Below are 19,797 nucleotides of genomic sequence, written 5' to 3'. Positions count from 1 at the left end.
ACAGAATATGACTGGCGCCAAGCTACCTTCTAATTCAGTACATGCACAAGACTTGTTGCCTTAGAAAGGAAAACATGATTATTAAAGAGCTCAGCTATCCTGTACAGCCACTTATCTCACTCCTCTCTTCTAGACCATCGGCAATCATAGTAGCAAATTCAGGGACAGCTTGTAACTACAAGTCGTAAGGTTGCTTAACAGCCATAAGAACAAATATTGTAACATAAAATCTCTCACTCTCTCTCTCTCTTTCTCTCTCTCTCTCTCTCTCTCTCTCTCTCTCTCTCTCTCTCTATATATATATATATATATATATATATATATATATATATATATAAATACTAGGGGGATTTGCCCCCTGCTCGCTTCGCTCTCCTCCCCCCACCCCCCCCCCCCCAACGGCCTGCGTGCCAAACATTTCGCATCTCTGCCGCTCGCATATGTGGATTTCACTTTCACCAAACAACAAATCTTTTATTTCTCGCGGATACGCCTCTTTGTTGGGAAGAAACACTACTTTTCCCTGATGCCAACACGAATTAGACAATCTACAAGTCTCTGACTTAAAGTTTAAATCCAAACAATATATTTGTTCTCTTTTCGCTGTTCCATTATTTCACCGAGTAATAATTTCTGTTTGTTTGCGCTAATGCAATCTTTACTATCATTTTTTGAGACTTTCAAATTTTAGTACTTTCATTATCTCTACCCTGCTCTGCATGTGTATCGCGCCAATGTTTTTGAATTCTTATATATATAGGGCGGCACGGTGGCGCAGTGGGTAGCGCTGCTGCCTCGCAGTTGGGAGATCTGGGGACCTGGGTTCGCTTCCCGGGTCCTCCCTGCGTGGAGTTTGCATATTCTCCCCGTGTCTGCGTGGGTTTCCTCCGGGCGCTCCGGTTTCCTCCCACAGTCCAAAGACATGCAGGTTAGGTGGATTGGTGATTCTAAATTGGCCCTAGTGTGTGCTTGGTGTTTGTGTGTGTCCTGCGGTGGGTTGGCACCCTGCCCAGGATTGGTTCCCTGCCTTGTGCCCTGTGTTGGCTGGGATTGGCTCCAGCAGACCCCCGTGACCCTGTGTTCGGATTCAGCGGGTTGGAAAATGGATGGATGGATATATATATATATATATATATATATATATTTATATATACATATACACATTTATAATGGCTAACACGGTACAACACCTTAGTACTACAGACATACCTAGGTGGATGAGTTTAAATACTTGGGATCAACAATACAGAGTAATGGGGACTGTGGAAGAGAGTGCAGGCGGGGTGGAATGGGTGGAGAAGAGTGTCAGGAGTGATTTGTGACAGACGGGTATCAGCAAGAGTGAAAGGGAAGGTCTACAGGACTGTAGTGAGACTGGCTATGTTATATGGGCTGGAGACGTTGGCACTGACCAGAAATGAGGAGACAGAGCTGGAGGTAGCAGAGTTAAAGATGTTAAGATTTGCATTGGGTGTGACGAGGATGGACGGGACTAGAAATGAGTACATTAGAGGGTCAGCTCGGGTTGGACTGTTGGGAGACAAAGTCAGAGAGGTGAGATTGTGTTGGTTTGGACATGTGCAGAAGAAAGATGCTGGGTATATTGGGAGAAAGATCTTAAAGATAGAGCTTCCCGGAAAGAGGAAGGCCTAAGAGAAGGTTTATGGATATGTTGAGAGAGGACATGCAGGTGATGAGTGTAACAGAACAAAATGCAGAGGACAGGAAGAGATGGAAAAATCTGCTGTGGCAACCCCTAATGGGAGGAGCTGAAAGAAGAAGACTTTCTACCTATTTTTTGTAATTGTTACTGTTTAAGTGTACGTCCATTCCATGTATATGGTGGGTGGAGGCTCAGGAGGCTGGGTCACCTGACATCACTGCTGCTGGCCCCTCCCTCTGAATTATCTAGAGGCCAGAGGGAGAGAGAGAGACCAGGCCAGTACATCACTGTGTTTGTTTGGAGTTCTTTGTGAATTTTGCTATTTTCTTTGGATTTTTCTGTCTTTAGGATTTCTGCATTGCTTTTTGCAACTCTGCACTGGGATTGCCTTTTGGTTAATTCTTTTTGCCAATTTTTGCTCTTTTAAGCCTTTCCTTGTATCTTTCTATTAATAATTCCTAGTATATAAAGATTCTTTGTTTGGCTTTTTATGCACAAGCTGGAATTTTATGGTCATTCTCCCTTGTGGAGCTTTTTGATACATTTTGGGACACTTCATGTTATTTTTGCCACCTGCCCATGTTTAGGATCTTCTAGGCCAAAGCCTATTTATCTGAGTAAGCTGACCTTGGTGAATCTCTTCTGGTCTGGCCAGTGAAGCCCCTAGCCAGCTTTGTGTCTATATTTTGGAGGCCTCACTTCCATTTCAGCATGTTTATAGCTTCATTACATAACAAGAAGTCTGTTGTGGGCTAAGTTGTGAAAACCATCACAATACATCCATCCAAGATGGAAAACAGGAAGCAAGCGGTGCAAAAAAAAAAAAAAGCCTAATGTAATTGTATGCAGGGATGAGACAGTTGGACACATACAATGATAGATAACTGTAGGAGACATGTGGACTGAATGGTCACCTTCCATTCATCTCCTGAAAACACCCTGTCCATTAGTGGTTTCCTTTGAAGTTATTTTCTTTCACTTGGCATCATTTTTATTTATTGATTACAATATTTTATATTACTGCTTTAACATTATTTTAATGACATTATGTCGCTGCCATTTTCAGGTTGTTTTTAAATGCTATATATGTTGCCAGTCAGATGGTTTTGGTCCATGGTATGGCGTGTGGTGCCAAAGATGTCATGTGGGTGTGAACTGTGATGTCACTCAGCATTCAAGTTTTTGGATTGTGAAAACAAAATCTTAAGTCACTGTGGATATGTTTAAATAGGAAGTTCCTCATCTTAGTTTTGCTTAAGGCTTCAAACTGGAACTCATTTGGGGTTTTGTCACTTGCATCCTTTTTGACTTTTTGTGGACAGTCTGTACCAGTGCATTGTAATATGATCCTGGGTGAGTTAGCTCATCTAGTAGTGTCCATATTGTAGAACTGAGGAAACTCTTGTCAGTCCCGGGACAGAACATTGAAAAGATGTTCACTATCAGAGCATTTGACAAATGTTCACTAATTTGCTCAAATATCTCATCAAGGTGTTGTTGTAATGATGGTAAGGCACTATCTTACAAAACGATTGCCTGCTTTGTTTCATTTTCATTTTGGCCTCGATGCTGTTGCCATTAATAGAATTTTGATGGTGAGATGGCATGGTGGCACACTTGCCCAGTATTTGTATGAGTTTAGAGTTGATTTTTGGCTTTCCTGATGTCTTTGCAGGCATTCTTTGGATGCTGCAAATTCTGATCAGCTTCATTTGACAGACACTGTGCCCCACTAAGAGGCAGAGGCATTGCACAGTAAAGCATAGATTCAGTTCTCCACCATCCCGTGATCCAGAGTGGATCATTTTATATGTCATTGCCCAGAATGTAGAAATATGGAAAAATTTATAACGTGCACTTTGACTAGCAAGCCACATTGGAAGAAACGTAACATGAAATTCTCAAACTCATGTATCCTGGAAGTATCAACCAACCTTAGAGAGGGTGCCAGTTCTTACAGTGCCCACACAAAGGGCCAATTTGGTATCACTAATTATCCCAGTCTGCATATCTTAGGAGATCCATTCCATCCATACATTTCCCCTCCTTCGTATCCAGGGGAGTGTCACAGGGTATCTGGAGCCTATCCCAGCAGTCATTGGGCTCAAGGGAGGAACAACACCTGGATAGGGCATTAGTAGGGATAGGGGTAGGCACATCTCACTAGGATCCAGGAGCAGAATCCATGTAGGCAAGAAGACAGTGTGCACAACAGCTGGTGTGGGCTTCACGTTCTGAAAGACAGCTACTGGGCCAGCCATGTTGGTAAAACCCAAAGACTCGCCTCTTCTCTTTCTTTCATTTCAGTTAACTTCACTATAGCAACATGTTGCATGTTGATTAGCAAGAAAGAATTTCTATTTATTCTGTACATGTGATTGTAATGACCCTATAAAACGATATGCATGCAGTAAGAGCACGAACCACTATGCCACCATGCCACCCACTTTGTAGAAAAGTCTACATGAAGAAATACATAAAATATAAAAATCCTGCTTTCTCTGCTTGCCTGACAACTGGAATGCACCTCTTGTTATGTTTGGAAGAATTATATAAACAACATAAAATAATAAAATGGGCAAATAAATTATGAAATGCAACCTTAAATAATAACAAAATTATATATGAGCATAAATAATTAAATGTGTCATGAAATATGTTTTTGTTACTTGTTTCTTTATTCCTTCATTTATTTACTTCAGTGACACTGAATGTGACATGAAATACACCTTGAAATAAAAATGGTCATTTTCATCGGTCAGAGGTGAGAGGGTGGGCTCAGGTGAATACTGTGTTCTGATTGGTGATTTGTCAGTGGAGTCAAGTGAATGTTATTCTTTTTCCATCACATTTACAGCGGACTCTTCACATACAGACTCCCGAGGCTGAATTCAGAACTTCTTGAATTAAAGTAGCCACTTTGTGCAGTTATTCTGGGCAGCTTTTTCTTGCACTTATAACTGCCATAGACAATTGTGCCAAAGAGCAAAGTAAAGCGGACCACAAAGGCTAATTAGAGAGACGGGTCAGAAGCCTTCCTAAAGTTGAATTCATTTCAATCAGTTCTAATAGATCATAAATCATTTTAATCGTTAACTAAAGTCTTACACAGGAAACAGAAACAATCTGAGAAATTAGTATTAGACATACAGTATATACACCAAATACTTGTGTGTGTGTATGGAGGAGTCTTCTCTGCTCATGCTCAACCACAGCCACTATATTTTTGCATGCATGTACTTTTAAATTTTTTTGATGCTTGCATGCACCTCACTTCTCACTATGAAAGACCCATGTGCAGCAAATGCCTCCGCTCAACAACAATGTCGTGCTTATGACACAGATGAAGAGGCACAATGTCGCAATGTGGCTTAACGACGTGTCTTTCTGGAGGTTTTTTCTCAAGACAAGGATTAATAGGACTCATATGCCAGTGATACGGCTAAGATATGGTGTCTTCTTATGAAAGCCAGTGGGGCAGCAAGCAGAGGTGTGTCCACGTCCTCTGCACTGGGGAATACTTAAGAGTTAGTTGACAGCTCTCCAAGTTCATGAAAATAGTAAAACTACTAGGGAGTCTTTGGGGTTTTTTTTGTCCTGAAGACCGCATGCAGCTAGTTTTGAATAAGGAATAGTGGAGATCACTGCTAAAAATGTCTCCATCTACAGTATGTGCTTTATTATAACAAGCTTGAGGGAGCCTGCCGTGTTAACTCACCATGGAATGACTGAGGAGTATAACAAACTTACAATCGTAAGTAAGCACAAAAAATAGTTTGAAACCCAAAAGACATTAATCAAAAACACACTTGCAAAACTGTAAGTATAATATCCCAATACTAGGATGATGGCTGCTTTATGTTGCTGACTTATACCGTCGCTTAGATAACATCATTCACCATGACTTCCGAGTTCCATTAACTGGTAATTTGCAATTGTGTTCACAGTTGTCATACACAAAACGCACCTGTGGTAAATCCTAAAGATATAATTGTGTAAATTTTTACTATTACTATTTGCTTAAATAATCAAAAGTTCAAAATCATTGAGTTCAAAACTGATTTTCCACCTATTAGAAAATTGTCTAATGTTAGTAAAAAAAGTTAACAATGTTCTGAATTCACCATACAGACTTGCTTAGTTACAACTCTGAGCATGCGCTTCTCTGAAGATTAACCAATCAAAACACAATATACCCCAGAGGCCGCCCTCTCAACTTTGACAGTGTGGGGAACAGGCCAGACACAGACAGGCAGACATCGTTTTGTCACCCAACACACGTTTATTTACAGATTATTTACAATGGTCAACACGCACAAACCCAGTGCCGTAGCACCAATCACGCCAAAAGTCCACGCCCTTTCACAATGCCTTTCTCTTCTGGTCCACCTCCACTCCTCTCCTCCGAGCTTTGTCCTCTTCCACCCAACTCCAGCCATCGAATGGTGTGAGACGGCCCCTTTTATACACACCCAGATGTGCTCCAGTTATCTTCCGATGAGCTTCCGCCGGCACTCCCCAGTGTGGCGGAAGTACTGGCTCCGCACCCGGAAACACTCCGGGTGTCCCTGATCCTCTTCCCCCCCAGCACTTCCGCCACACCTGGTCCAGGGCTCCGTAGGCATCGGGGCGGTGGCATGGCGGTGACCACGGGTCCGTACAGGCCTGAGCTTCAAAGCTCTGTACCTGTGGTCCCCAAAGCCACCAGGGCGGTCGCCCCCTTGTGGTCTGGAGGAGGCATAAGCCCTCCTCTGGTCCTCTTGGGCGTCCCGGCTAGGTACCACCCCCAGCCACGTGCCACAACGGGTAAAAATGAGAGTTTTAATTTCAAGCTGTATTTCATGTTGCATGCAGTGTCACTAAAATAAACAAATGAGCAACAAAAATATTTCACAACCTATTTAATTGTTTTTGCTCACATATCATTTTGTTGTTATTTATTTATTGTCACATTTCACAATGCGTTTATTTATTTTTGTCTGAAATTTTCCTCCATTGTCATGCAGTCTGGCCTGGCAGGTATGAAGGTGGCCAGTTGAACCTTTTGGGTTGGAGTTCAATCATCAAGGTACACACACACCACTGAGCACAAGAAGACAGAAAAACAGCTGTGAACATAACCCTTCTGTTGAGTGACAGAAAGTCATATTCATCTAATAAAAAGCTGGACTGCTATCATTCAGTGAATAATAAAAACAAAATGCCCCCTAGCCCATGTCCCCACCTGGAGGGGAAACCACGGACAAAAAGACTTGTAAAACCCGTCAACTTTACTACATGCTTAGCAAAATGGAATCAGACTTTGCTTAAGGCAAACAACTAAAAAATGGATTTAGTGTGTCAAACTTTTTTTAAACTTTGGCCTCGTAATATTTTTATATGCTACAGATATTCTCAAGCTGTCGTGCTTGGATTCATCTTGTTCTTAATGGTGTTGACAGTTTCAAAGTAGGATGAACACTCATTGAGCAAAAGCAAAGAAATGTGCTTTTGCAGCCAGAATTGTGGTAGGCACCTACTGTAGATTAATGCCACGTGGGAGTGCAGTCTGAGGTGGCCCAAGAGCAGGTCTCTAAGACCTCACAAATTAAGACCCCAGAAGAGCTGGAGGTATGACAGTAGCAGAGCCGAAGCTGGTCAAGCTGTCATTCAGTTTGAACCAATTACTGCCTGTGGGCGGAGTCAGTTGCATAAATTCAAACGGGGGCAAATGTTCATGTCCTCCCAGGATGTCTTCACTTCAGCTGGAGGTATAACAAACCAATGAGGCCCTGAACTGCGTTTTCAGTTTCTGCTTCTTTTTTTATTTTATTGGTAAAATATATATATAGAAATGTCTGCTGAAAGACATGACACAGGGACAAACTTCTAGGCTGAGGTTGTTAAGTAGAATACAGCATTGTCTGGTGAAGGCCCGATAGATGATTAGTGTGTCTTGACTGTGCCAAACTGTTGACCCAAATCAGAACACCTAAGGAAGGAGAGATTTGAGAGCTTAATGCGTCTTCGAGAAAAAAAAAAAAAAAAAGAAATCCAAATAAGACACCGGCACCGCATTGGGGCTGGAGGAAGTACCAAATTGAGATTCTGTCTACATTCCTGCAGAAAGCCGAGGTGAAATGTTTGACATTAATTGATAGCAAACGTTGTAAACAGTTCATAACACCTTATCTATTTCCTAGTGAAAGTGCTCGTCTCTCGGCGGGAACGTGATTAATAGAGGCCATCACTCACTGTCCCCACACGCTGAAAGGCAGCCGGGGGACGTCCCTCACTTGGACAGTGATAACAAGCAGCAGGAATAATGAGGGATGTCATTTCACTTTTCATTCTGATGGAAAGTCGTTACGGGAGTCAAAGCTGGGGCCACGCAGCCATGAATCAAGCCGCTCTGCTATGAAATTAAAATAAAATCAGGCAGACCGCCCGCTTACCTGCTGCATTTAAAGAGACAGACTTCCCTTTTTTTTATTCATCCCTCAAGTCTGCCTGAGCAATCGTCTTGCAGTCCAGTTTGAGCCTTAGTGGTGCAAAAATATCAGCAGATTCATTAAGCAGACCATTATGTTTTTGTACTTGAGGCGTAACCTTAGAACTTTACTCCATGTGTAGGGGTGTTTAAGATGTGTGCAAAAGCCATTGTGTTTTGTAAAATAACATTCTTAAACTCACTTAACCCAATTCAGGGTCATGAGGGGCCAGAGGCTTTCCCATCACCACTGGAAACATCCCTGGATGGTGCAGCAGCATATCATAGGGATCACTCACACACACACACATCCACACTCACATAGGGCCAGTTTGGAATTGCCAATTAACTTAACACACGTCTTAAGGCAAGTGGAAGTAAATCCCACAATGATACAGGGAGAACATGCAAACCCCACATAGCCAGTGTGGCTTTTAAACGCAGGATGGTGGCTAGCTTCTGCAAATCCATGATTCCCTGTTTAGTTTTATTTCCTCTCTTATTTTGTTCTTGACAGAATCACCTTACCTCAGCAACCCGTATAGGAACTGGGAATGTCAAGTGGTGAAGGCATTTACAGTATGTAAAATAAGATGGGAGGGTATAAGGGAGTAAATTAGAACTAAGCCAAACATCACTTCTCCATCCATTGTCCATTACATATTTGGGTGCCTCAGCCTATCCCAGCAGCATTAAACACAAGGCAGTATCTGACGAGAGGGCACTCAGCAGCAAAAAAACCTGCAAAAAACAGGGGTACTGGAATGTTGATTTCGACAACTTTCTACATGAACAGCCAGGTTTTCTAGAGGATTCTCAAGGGTACAAGGGCAGTATGGTTGAACTTGATGTAGTCAAGTGTGATCACTGCTTTGGAACTGCACTACTAATTCAGTGACTGCATTTTCATTTTAGTCAGTTTTTTGTATAGCATTCTGAGCCCGCACTAATTGAAGAGAGCAAGTTCGGGTAAATGCAATTACAAACTTTACAAATTACTTATTATATAATAAGGACACATAAAGACACTGATTTGATTAAACAGACAGGAAAACAAAACATTAATTAATTGCAATGATACTTGAGGAGGTAGAGAAAGGTGATGAGGATGGAGGCAGCCACGCCTGTCCATCTCAGCCTGTCGTCATTACAATCCTCATCAACAAATGCTGAAGAAAAGTGAAGAAACCTTGTGGCGGAAGAGTGCTGAAGAGGGAACAGTGACACAGATGGGAGATAATAAAATCTCAACCGAAGACTTCAGTACCCGCAGCAGAGTGGTACGACAATGGGGCAATGTCAAAATGATGAGTTGACTGCTGCCAAGGTGTTCACATATTCTTTAGTGAGCTTGATACTCCTGAAAGTATTAAGCACAGGTCAGAGGCATCAGTTTCAGGTCACACTCATCCTCATGACCACACTTGTTCACGTTTAAATGTTGGTTAATATGATCTAAAAATCTTCAGGATGTCGGAAAGAAGCCATGTAGACAAAATAAGAACAGGCAAACTCCACACAGCAACCAAGATGGGATTTGAACTAGGGACTCAAGCTGTGCAGTAGCAACCCTCACTAGTGTGCTGCCATCCAGCTAAGATGAGTGAATCAAAATTCAGGTTACTGTAATGTACAACATCAAAGCTGGGTATAAGGGGTGTTGGGAAGATTTGACAGGATCTAGTATTCAACAAGAAAGAACTTGGAGTTGGAGTTCATATTTATCTGGGTGCTGATGCCACTGAGCCAGACAATGTGCAGCATGTAGATGGACATCATCAGCTGTGGAGTTAAATGGTAGGGAATGGTAGTGGAAGCCTAAAGACACTGAAGTGCAATAACCGAACCTTGATGACATAACAAGTACTGAAGGCAGCAAGAGATTGGATTTGTCATTTTGTAAAATGGACAGCATGGGCTGGAGAAGTATGAATGGAGGAAATGGAAAATGGAAGAAATCTTGAGAAAGGCAATTCAGAGAGAAAAACCATTTCCAGATAGGCTGGGCATCCAAAGGGTGTCAAAAAATGGGGTAAATACAATACAATACACAGAACAGAACACAAGTTATCCTCTTCTCAGATCTAGATGGCCAATCTGTCATTGCCACCTCAGGAATACAATTGTAATAGTACAAGTAGAGAGCAAATTGCAAGAGTAGATTATATCACATAAGAGAATTCAGATTTGTTCAGAGTCCTGGAGACCTCAGCCAACAAGCTTCCTCCCCATTACCGGCCATTCCACAGTCAATTCAGTGCTGGGCCAGCCAGTCTGATGAAAAGACCTTTCTACTCAATGATTCCAGTGCTCCTAAGAGATTCGGCTGCCAAAAATAATATAGAAACACTAATGAGAACCTAATATTTTCTTTGTTGTATCCACACATGTGGACAACCAAAAAGTCCATGATGCTGTTCTTTAAAATTCAGCTCAGTGATGTTACATGCCGCACACTTCCAGTTGGCCTTACCTAGCAACAACCTAGCCACTGTCAACAGAAAGTTTCTAAATTGGCAGTCCCCATAAGATAAACAAAATGGCACAGTGGAAAAACGCATTTCATTATTAAGATCATTGAAACAGAAAACTAAATAATTGAATTTCTTGGCCTCCAAAGCCTTGAAACTATTGTTTAAAATACTTATTGAGACTAAGGAATAGTTGTAAAAAATGAAAAATAAAAGGCAGATCATGACACTTGGTACACCGGATGTGTTGATACTCATTAGTTGACATTCTGGACACACAATATGCACAGAATGACTTGCTCATGCTTAACTGCTAATGAAGAATGGATTCAGCTTGCTGATAGCTAATCTGTTTAGTGCCAGCTAGTGTACAAATTTCCATTCTCTACTTTTTGATTATGATTAGGTCCATGATGGTTTTCCTGCATTGTTGATGTCAAACCCTGGTCAGATCCTTCGTCCTTTTCTAAATGATGTCCTGCCACAAAGGTATTGTTGTATACAGGAGTCATAAATACAGGGAAGAGGGTGTAAGGCCTCCAACAGTTCCCACAAAGCAGGCCAGGACTATCATCAGACTGCCCAGATATGGCCTAACCCCAGGCAACTGGCCCCCATCAAGCACTGGCAGGCTTTGGCCTACAAAGGTCTAAAAACAGGCCTTTGCTTTAAAAGTCCAAAATACTTTAAAATATCCTTGAAAATATGCAAAATATCACTCATGGGAGAGGAACTGTATAACCTCTGGCTAGAAGAGACAAGTCCAACAAGTAAATAAATACAAGAGTTTATTAGCAATTAAAAAAAAGCAAAAGATGCAAAAAGGAGCACAAAAGCATTACCTAAAAAAGCAACAGAGTGCAAACAAGTCCCAGTACTAAACCCAAGAATAAACAAATGAAGAATGCCTGCAAAATGTTCTCAGAACCAGAAGATCAAAGAAAGACACTACTCCATTCATCCATCCTTACATTTTCAAACGTACTTATCCTGAACAGTGTTGCAGGGGAGCTGAAGCCAGTTCCGGTAAGCATCAGGTAGAAGGTAGGAAGAATACCCAGACTGGTCTGCAGTCCATTGCAGGGTGAACACACACACACACACACACACACACCAACACACAAATACGCAATCTGAAAACTCCAATAAACTCAATGAACCACTGCCAGGACCTTCTCTCTTACCTCAATATAAAGACAGAGAGAAGACCCAGCAGCAGCATTGACAGGGTGGCCCTGCACTGTAGCATATCTCTTTCATTTTAAGTTTGAAACTGTTGCGATCGCTCCTTGCATGTTTTTCACCCAGATTTAACCTGCATTTAGTCAAATACACAAAATTATTTTAGTTTGTACTAAGAGTATTAGATTCTTCATGACTTGTCTGAGACAAGGCCCCTATCAAAAGTAAACATTGACAGAATTATTGAGCTAATTTTTGCCAAATTTTCTGCCGGGGACAAGTAAAGTTCTATCTATTGATCTCTCAATCTAAAGAGAGCAGCCAACCCACCCGGCTGCTTGATGGCTGTTTGTCTTTCACAATGGCTACCTTCTATGTTGTTGAACCTTTTCAAATATCCCAGACGATGAATCTTTGTTTTTGACACCTGGACACAGCTGACGAGAAAAGAGACAAAACTTTGGCTGTGTTCAGGTTGTACCAGAGTCTCTTGTCCTGATGATGTGCTGCTTCCTGCGCCTTTGCAGTTGTTTGTTTCTAAACATTACAAATCATTAAAAGGCAAGCTAAATATTTTTTTCCTGCAATACTTCAGTTTTTTGTTCTTTTATGTGAAGGTGGGCTTCTGGACTAGCATTTCGCTGTAAATTATGCTATTTTTGTAGGGAATATGTGACCCCTGAAAAATTTAATAATTACAGTAGCTCAGATATGGTAGTGCTTTGGTATTTCCCCTCACTCTCTAATGCATAATAAAATGCTCGGCCACCTTTGAAGCCCCACAGGTATTGGCCTCCGCCCTTGTGGGGTTACCTCTAGGGACATCGAGATGCTACTTGATCTATTTGAGCTTGCTAAGTGTTGCCCTCATTTTCTCATGATTATTTTTCTGTAATTATTTTCCTTCAAAAAGTAGAACTATAAAGAGTATAGCCAGATTGATTTGCAGTTACTAACATCTTTGCATGTACAATCCAACTATATTGTTCAAGTACAAGTGCACTGCATTATTTTTGGCTTTGCAAAATGTTTAGCTGCATTAAGAAAGATGTTATGTAATGTTAAAAGGGACTGTCCCTTTATTACCTAACAGTGTACGAATAGGTACTAGAGGCTTCACACAAACTAGTGTGAGAATTTGAAAAGCTTGCTTTTTACAGTATCTGCCCCTAAACCTTGATTATAACTCATTTCTGGTAGAGAAGCATCTTCTTCTGGCCCACCTGAACACTTTTGCCTCCTCAAATACATACTAAATCCTCAATTTCATCAGAAGGTGTGTGCTTCATTATCCTTCGGTGAGCCTGGGCAAGTGACTGCACTTAAAATAATACAACAATGTTGATGGTTCAACCTGCCATTGCCTCACTTGTCTTACAGCTGCCATAGGATAGTGCCCCTGTAGAAACAGACCATGTGAAATAAAAGTGGCTCCTCTGTTGACATGACTGCTCTCAATAAGTCTGCTAAACACTTCCTTGCTCACAGTCCTGACTTGCTCCATCTTATATTAGTCACATTTATGTTATAGTTTCTGATCTGGATCAAATGCTCAGCACCATGTCCGTTTTTTTCCTCTGCATACTCTGGTTTTTCTCCTACATCCCAGACCCTTGCAGATTGGGTTGATTCCATCATTTTCTTGTAATTGTAGTGAAAGTGAGAAAGAAGATGCTGTAACGAAACTGGGAAATGCATCAAAGTCATGGACAGAAAGTGGACAAGAAGAACTAAACACCTTAAAATGTAAAACAAACTCAAGGTCAAAAAAGGCCACACAGTGATTCAGAATACAAGAAGAACGAGAAGAAGCAGCAAAGGTTTTGTTTTATTGTCTTTTTTTTAAGAATTGTATCTAATCACAGATACCTGGAGCTGCTAATATTTATAGTGTCACATTATTGATGTCAACTGTCACGCCGTGTAGAGCCACACTCCCCACAACCAGGAGAGGCGTAGCAACGGAAATACAAAGTGGCAATGCAGTAAAAAAAATTAAAAAAAATAATTAATAAGAAGAAGAAACATTTCCCAAGAGATAAAGAAAAATTACAAAACTCAACCGGAAAGACATTAATCAGACATTTATGAGAGGGCAAACATAATTTCTCAAAATTAATATTAACCCTAAGAGGGACGAGAAATAAATTTTACAAACTGACGTGGAAGTGTGATACACTGGACGCTTCCTCGAGGTTCAGTACTGCACTGTGTCCTATACTGCCAGGGCAAGCTTCCCAAAACCTTGACTTCGAGAATGGCTTTAGGAAAATTAATGAAAGTAGTGTAAAGACACTTCATCCTCATCAAATTCCATCTTGCAAGGTAATACAGTTGCTGATCTGTTTGATCCCCATCGGATGGGAAAATGCTGCCCATAAACTCCCAAGTGCAAAACAAGAAACACACACAATAATGGAATTTCTAATTCATTTAAAACTGTTACTTCCTGCTCCTTTACTTTACCTGCCTGTTTCTGAGAATCAAGTAAGAAAAAAAGGTAACTACAGAGTTGTGACCACTGTAGGGAAAAGCTAAGAGTGAGAACAGTGCAGCTGTGAAGCTGGTGGGCTTGCCCAGAGTGACTGCTGGTCAGTTTGCAGTTATCAGTATTTGGCTGCTCCAAGATGGCGAAGCACTGAAGTGCACACTATACTGAGTTCTAATGAATTTATTAATTTACTTACTTAAAGTGACTTGAGTATACTTCAGTCACTTATGTTCCTACAATGGGACCACGGGCATGGTTGGGGTTGGACACTGGTGGTATCAGTGGTGGGGTCTGAACTAGCAGCCTGGCTAAATGTAACACTAAAAACATATGAGATGCTTGTCTATCTATTTGATTTATTTACAAAGTCACCTCTCCTTCTTAAATGCATAAAAAACCACTACGGCAGGACTGCTTAGATTGGTTGCAGAATTAAACACTCCATAATTTGGTTATTTTTCCAGTCACCTGTACATTTCTTCACAGGCCTGTACTCACTTTATAGCTTTTTGTCTCTACGATGGATTTGCCTTATGTTAATAATTCTGCCAGTTTCCTGTGATATTATACTCATAAAAAGCAAGCTTTTAGTATCATGAAAGTTTCTAGTTTGCCTGTAAGTGCATTTTGCTCTCTTCTCCCTAGTGTGATATTTAAGTACTCTCCATTCTATTTTGATTAGCATATAAAGCCAATTATTTTGTGCCTTAGGCTTAAATGCAAAGTTGGGGAAACTGTACCACTCTCAAAATGGCACTCGGTGGTACAAAAAAGCAGACTGATGAATTTAGCAATTTGTGGGCAGAAGCCGTCCACAGCTAGTGATTTTGAAAAAGCAGCGTCTCCCTGCCCTCCCTGCAGCAGTCTCTGTGTACCATCCATGGTATACTTCTGCTGCACACGTACAAACACAGGCAGTCCTTCAGCGAGTGTGTGTGTTTTCATGGCCACATGCTATATATTTTGACCTTCCAATCTCTTAAATCGAATTGGAGAATAAATAGAAATAAAGGGTAACAGCCTCTAAAGTCATCAGCTTGGAGTCTGAAATGAGTGGGGATGTAAACAGAGCGAGATTGGATTTATGCAAATCCATAGACCCTGACTGTGTAGGAGATGGGTGCATCGTGGCCTGCCTTAATGAAATGGCATTCGGTGTATTAACCACAGCTATTTTATTGGCTCTTTGGGGGCAGCCAACAGCTGTATGACATTACATTTGACTGTGTGGGCCACACATGAGGCCAAGGCTTAGCTATTATGAATTGGGAAATGACTTTACAACAGCCTTGCATATTGTCGTTAATTTACACGCTTGTACACTCCCTCTCCTCCTGTGTAGCAATTGCTAATGACAGATTGCAATAGCCTGAAAACAAGAACCCATTTTAAAAAATGATGTGGCATTTTGGTTTTATTTAAAAATATCCTCAAACAATACAGTATGACGCTAAGCCAAAAGTGCGGAACTCAAACACAAAATAGATATGTCTTTGGGACAAACAAGGGCATGATTTGGAAAAAAATATATCATCAGTTTTTTTTTTTTTGTACATTACAATGTTCCCAAAATGTATACTTTTAAAGTCTAACATACTTAGTTATTTATTAAAAAACAATGTGTTTTATTGATGGCCTACCAAAATAATTTAGCCTCAATTATAAGCTGGGAACGAAAGAATAATCACAAAACCCCACAAACAACCTTTAATGAGATATGCATGCAAAATGGCAGCTGACAGCCCATTAAGTCAACTTTAAGTACAGAAGTTGCAAAAACTTAAGATAAAGTTTCTGAGTAAAAGTAGATACCTATGAAACAACATGAGGACAAAGACATGTGACAATGTCACAGGTCACAAAGTGGAAGGTCAGATCTTAAAAAGAAAACAGCATTGTTCCATCCATTTATTCAAAGTGTGTTACAATTATTATTTGCACAAGATAATCTCAAGGTCAAGGTACATGATAACAGCCTCCTGTAAAGAGAAAGGAGTGCAAACTCCCAAGACTACAGATGGAGTTCATTGGGCACAAAACTTCTTACTAGAAGACCTTCCAGCTGCAGGCTATGACTGAGTCCTGTCGTCACATTCTCCACAGTTGTGGTGGGGTTTAAGTGAAAGTCAAAATGCACATAAAGTGGAAGAGGAACTTCTACATTGCGACTCCCATCAGATTGACTGGCCGGTTGTTGTAGCGACGAGATATGTCAGCTTCAATCTGTAAGGCATAAAAGGAGACCCAGCAGCCAAGGTGTTTTTATTTGTGTTCCAGAAAGGGAAATGTGAATACAGCCTTCCAGTGGCTGGCATTGTAATGGTCCAATGTAACTTACAAATTAATTGTAAATAAATAAATCAATACATGAAGTCAGTCATTTAAAAATTAATTATTAAATTATTTTCCAAAATTTATAAATAAATTAGGAATTGATTAACTAATCTGAGAATGCATTTATTATTAATTCATTTTACTCTTAATGCTGCATACTGCTGAAAATGTCAATAAAGCTGAAATGAATAACAGGGCCAGAGATGTTGCAGTTTTCAGCTGAATTAGTAACATTACAGTTGTAATGACATTTAGCAAAATTACTTCTCCTTAAAACAGAAGAAGGATTTCTTCTTTTTACTTCTTATTCTTAGATTAGTGTTAAGCTCTTACTGTTTATAAAAGTAAGACTAATACAAACAGAGCCTGTTTATATGTGGCATGTGAAACCTACTCCCAAAGGCCCATCTTACCTGTTTCTGCAGCTCCCTGGTCCTCTTGATCAGCAGATCCAGTTGAGGCTCCAGTTTTGCTTGCTCAGCGAGAGCTTCTTGTCGTTTCTCTACCATTCTCTGTTGCTTGAGAACCAAAATATCAGCTTGTTTCATTTTCTGTTGCAGGATATCTGTCACCCGGTCCACATACCTGATAGAAGAGGACAGCCAGCACACGTCTGGTTTAGACTTTTATGCAGTTGCTTCAAATATAATTTTAAACACTGGAATACTGCTGTATCATTATTACAAAAGTATTTATTTTTGGGTGACTCCTTCCCATTTACAGAATTTCAGCCATTGCTTCATTCCCTGTCTCCCTACACAGTCATAGGTGTGGGTCACTACAGCTTCAATTATACTATTACAGCAATTTGAGCAATTCTGCTTTACTTTGTTCTGGTTAAAATATTGATTTTAGTAAAGATTTCGAAAAGTATGCTTCTTTTATATAATATTGATATGAACAGAGACTTCCCCACCGAGCAGTTTGCTTTTTTTTTTTTTAATTTTAAATATTGCTTTAAGTTTCCAGGGCAAATAAACACTTGCACATCTGTGAAAAAATAGGGTTGACTTCAAAAACACCAAAGACACACTTTCACTTAATTACACACATTGTGATTCACCCTTATCTTCACTTATTTAGTTAATCCTGTCAGGTTTGATGTACTTCTTGATGCATTTTCTCATCCAGGTTTTTAAAGGGTTTGGCATTTCTTTGTTTCATAGCAAGGTCAATGAAAAACATTACAGGATTTCAATGTTTAATATATAACTAAATTACAACAAATCCTATTGTTTATATTAGATGTACAGACTTTCAAGGTTTTCTCACCTTTCCTATAGATTACTATCAACCTATCCATCTATATTCTAAAACCACTGCATCCTGTGCAGGGTTATGGGGAAGCTGGAGCTTATCCCAGCAAGCATAGGGCACAATGCAGTGACAATCCCTGGACAGGGCACCAGTCCATCACAGAGTGAACAGACACCACACACACACACACACAAACACCAATTCAACTTCAACCAATCAACTTAACAGGCAAGTCTTTGGACTCTGAGAAGAAACCAGAACACTCGGAGGAAACCCAAGTGGACATGTGAAGAACATGCAGACTCCATGCAGGGAGGACCTGGCACATGAACCCTTATCAAAGAAGTTGAGGCAGCGGCGCTACCACCGTGCCACCCTATACAGTACTAGTGTATTTAATTTTGTGGTGGCACTTGCAGTAAATCTAAAAATACCGAAAACGTTCACAAAAGGTTTTCTGATTTTTTTAGGTGAACCACCTATGAGAGATAAATACTGCCATGTTCAAATGTATTTACTAAGTTCTTATAAATAATGAACCACATTCTCAAACACAACGGTGGGAATTAACTAGAGGTATGTTCAAGCATTTCTTCACATAAAACATTGTGGGAATCTAAAACAAAGTACAGAGTCATAAAGGTGAAGAAAAGACCTTGACAACATTTAAAAATAACCTGGAAGAAATGTTGGCAAAGCTCAGTCATTAGCTAAACAAACAAGCTTGATAGACTGATTGATTTATCTTTGTCTGCAGAATTCTTGTATTTGTGCTTGTTTGTCACTTAAAAACAAAAATACCCAGAAAAGAGATATATCTTTAACAAGGACAATAATATATACAGTGGGGCAAAAAAATATTTAGTCAGCCACCAATTGAAAATCTTTGGAGGGAGTTGAAAATCAGTGTTGCCCAGCGACAGCCCCTAAACATCACAGCTCTAGAGGAGATCTGCATGGAGGAATGGGCCAAAATACCAGCAACAGTGTGTGAAAACCTTGTGAAGACTTCTGTCATTGCCAACAAACAGTATATAACAAAGTACTGAGATGAACTTTTGTTATTGACCAAATACTTTTTTTCCACCATAATTTGCACATAAATTCTTCAAAAATCAGACAATGTGATTTTCTGGATTTATTTTCTCATTTTGTCTCTCATAGTTGAGGTATACCTATGATGAAAATTACAGGCCTCTCTCATCTTTTTAAGTGGGAGAACTTGCACAAAATAAAAGGTGGGCGCTTTAAGTTAAGAAGTGTTTTTTGAATATTGATTGATGAAAAGCAAACAAGCCTTTATTTTACATGTAATGTATGAGAGACTTATTCTTTACTTTTTAGTACACATTTTAACTTAATATAAGCGTGATTTTTAGAAAAGTATTTTTTTAGTCATTTGGACAATAGGAAGTGGGTTAAATATTGATTACAAGATTTGTACCAGACAACAAACAGGTGAAGTTAAAATAAGCGTGGTAAAAAGAGACAACAGGCCTCCAAAAAGTTAAACTGTGACAGCAATTCATTTCTTTTCGTCTCTCCACTGTAAAAAAAAAAAAAACACCAAAAAACCTCACACTAGTGTCAGGGCGGTGCTGAGGTGTCACCTGCTACACTCGGGTCCCAATTCAAGTGATTCATCGTGTGGTGGATGCGGCAATGCGCTATCAGCACATACTCCAACCTCTCTCTCTCCATCTGAATGTGAATTCAAATTTGCGTCTACTGAATCAAAACGGATGTTAGTTAACTGTTTGGGCCAAATGTTTCAGAATTATAACTATTGCTGTATATGAAGCTTTTGCTCCCGGTCAGCTTATATGATCAGGATATATAGCAGACAAAACACAGTTACACTGACTGAAGTTGCTCAGTAAAAACTTTAAGTAGTAGACATTTCACCTTAATTCATACTATATCCATTCAT

General features: G+C 40.1%; 1 protein-coding gene across 1 annotated transcript in view; it reads right to left on the bottom strand.

Moving 5' to 3' along the window:
- Window positions 1–15,672: 15,672 nt before the first annotated feature.
- The window catches only part of cdk5rap3 (CDK5 regulatory subunit associated protein 3), a 30,284-nt gene continuing 26,159 nt past the window's right edge, over window positions 15,673–19,797 (bottom strand). Inside the window, exons 13-14 of the mRNA XM_051918990.1 lie at window positions 17,024–17,195; window positions 15,673–16,499 (exon numbers count right to left, since the gene is read on the bottom strand). Of these exons, the coding sequence (XP_051774950.1) occupies window positions 16,434–16,499; window positions 17,024–17,195 (238 nt within the window). The 3' untranslated portion in view covers window positions 15,673–16,433. The remainder of the gene's footprint in view (window positions 16,500–17,023; window positions 17,196–19,797) is intronic.

This window comes from Erpetoichthys calabaricus, chromosome 14 (genome assembly GCF_900747795.2).
Source record: "Erpetoichthys calabaricus chromosome 14, fErpCal1.3, whole genome shotgun sequence".
In the NCBI taxonomy this organism is placed as follows: Eukaryota; Metazoa; Chordata; class Cladistia; order Polypteriformes; family Polypteridae; genus Erpetoichthys; species Erpetoichthys calabaricus.
This window is presented reverse-complemented; position numbering and strand designations above follow the sequence as displayed.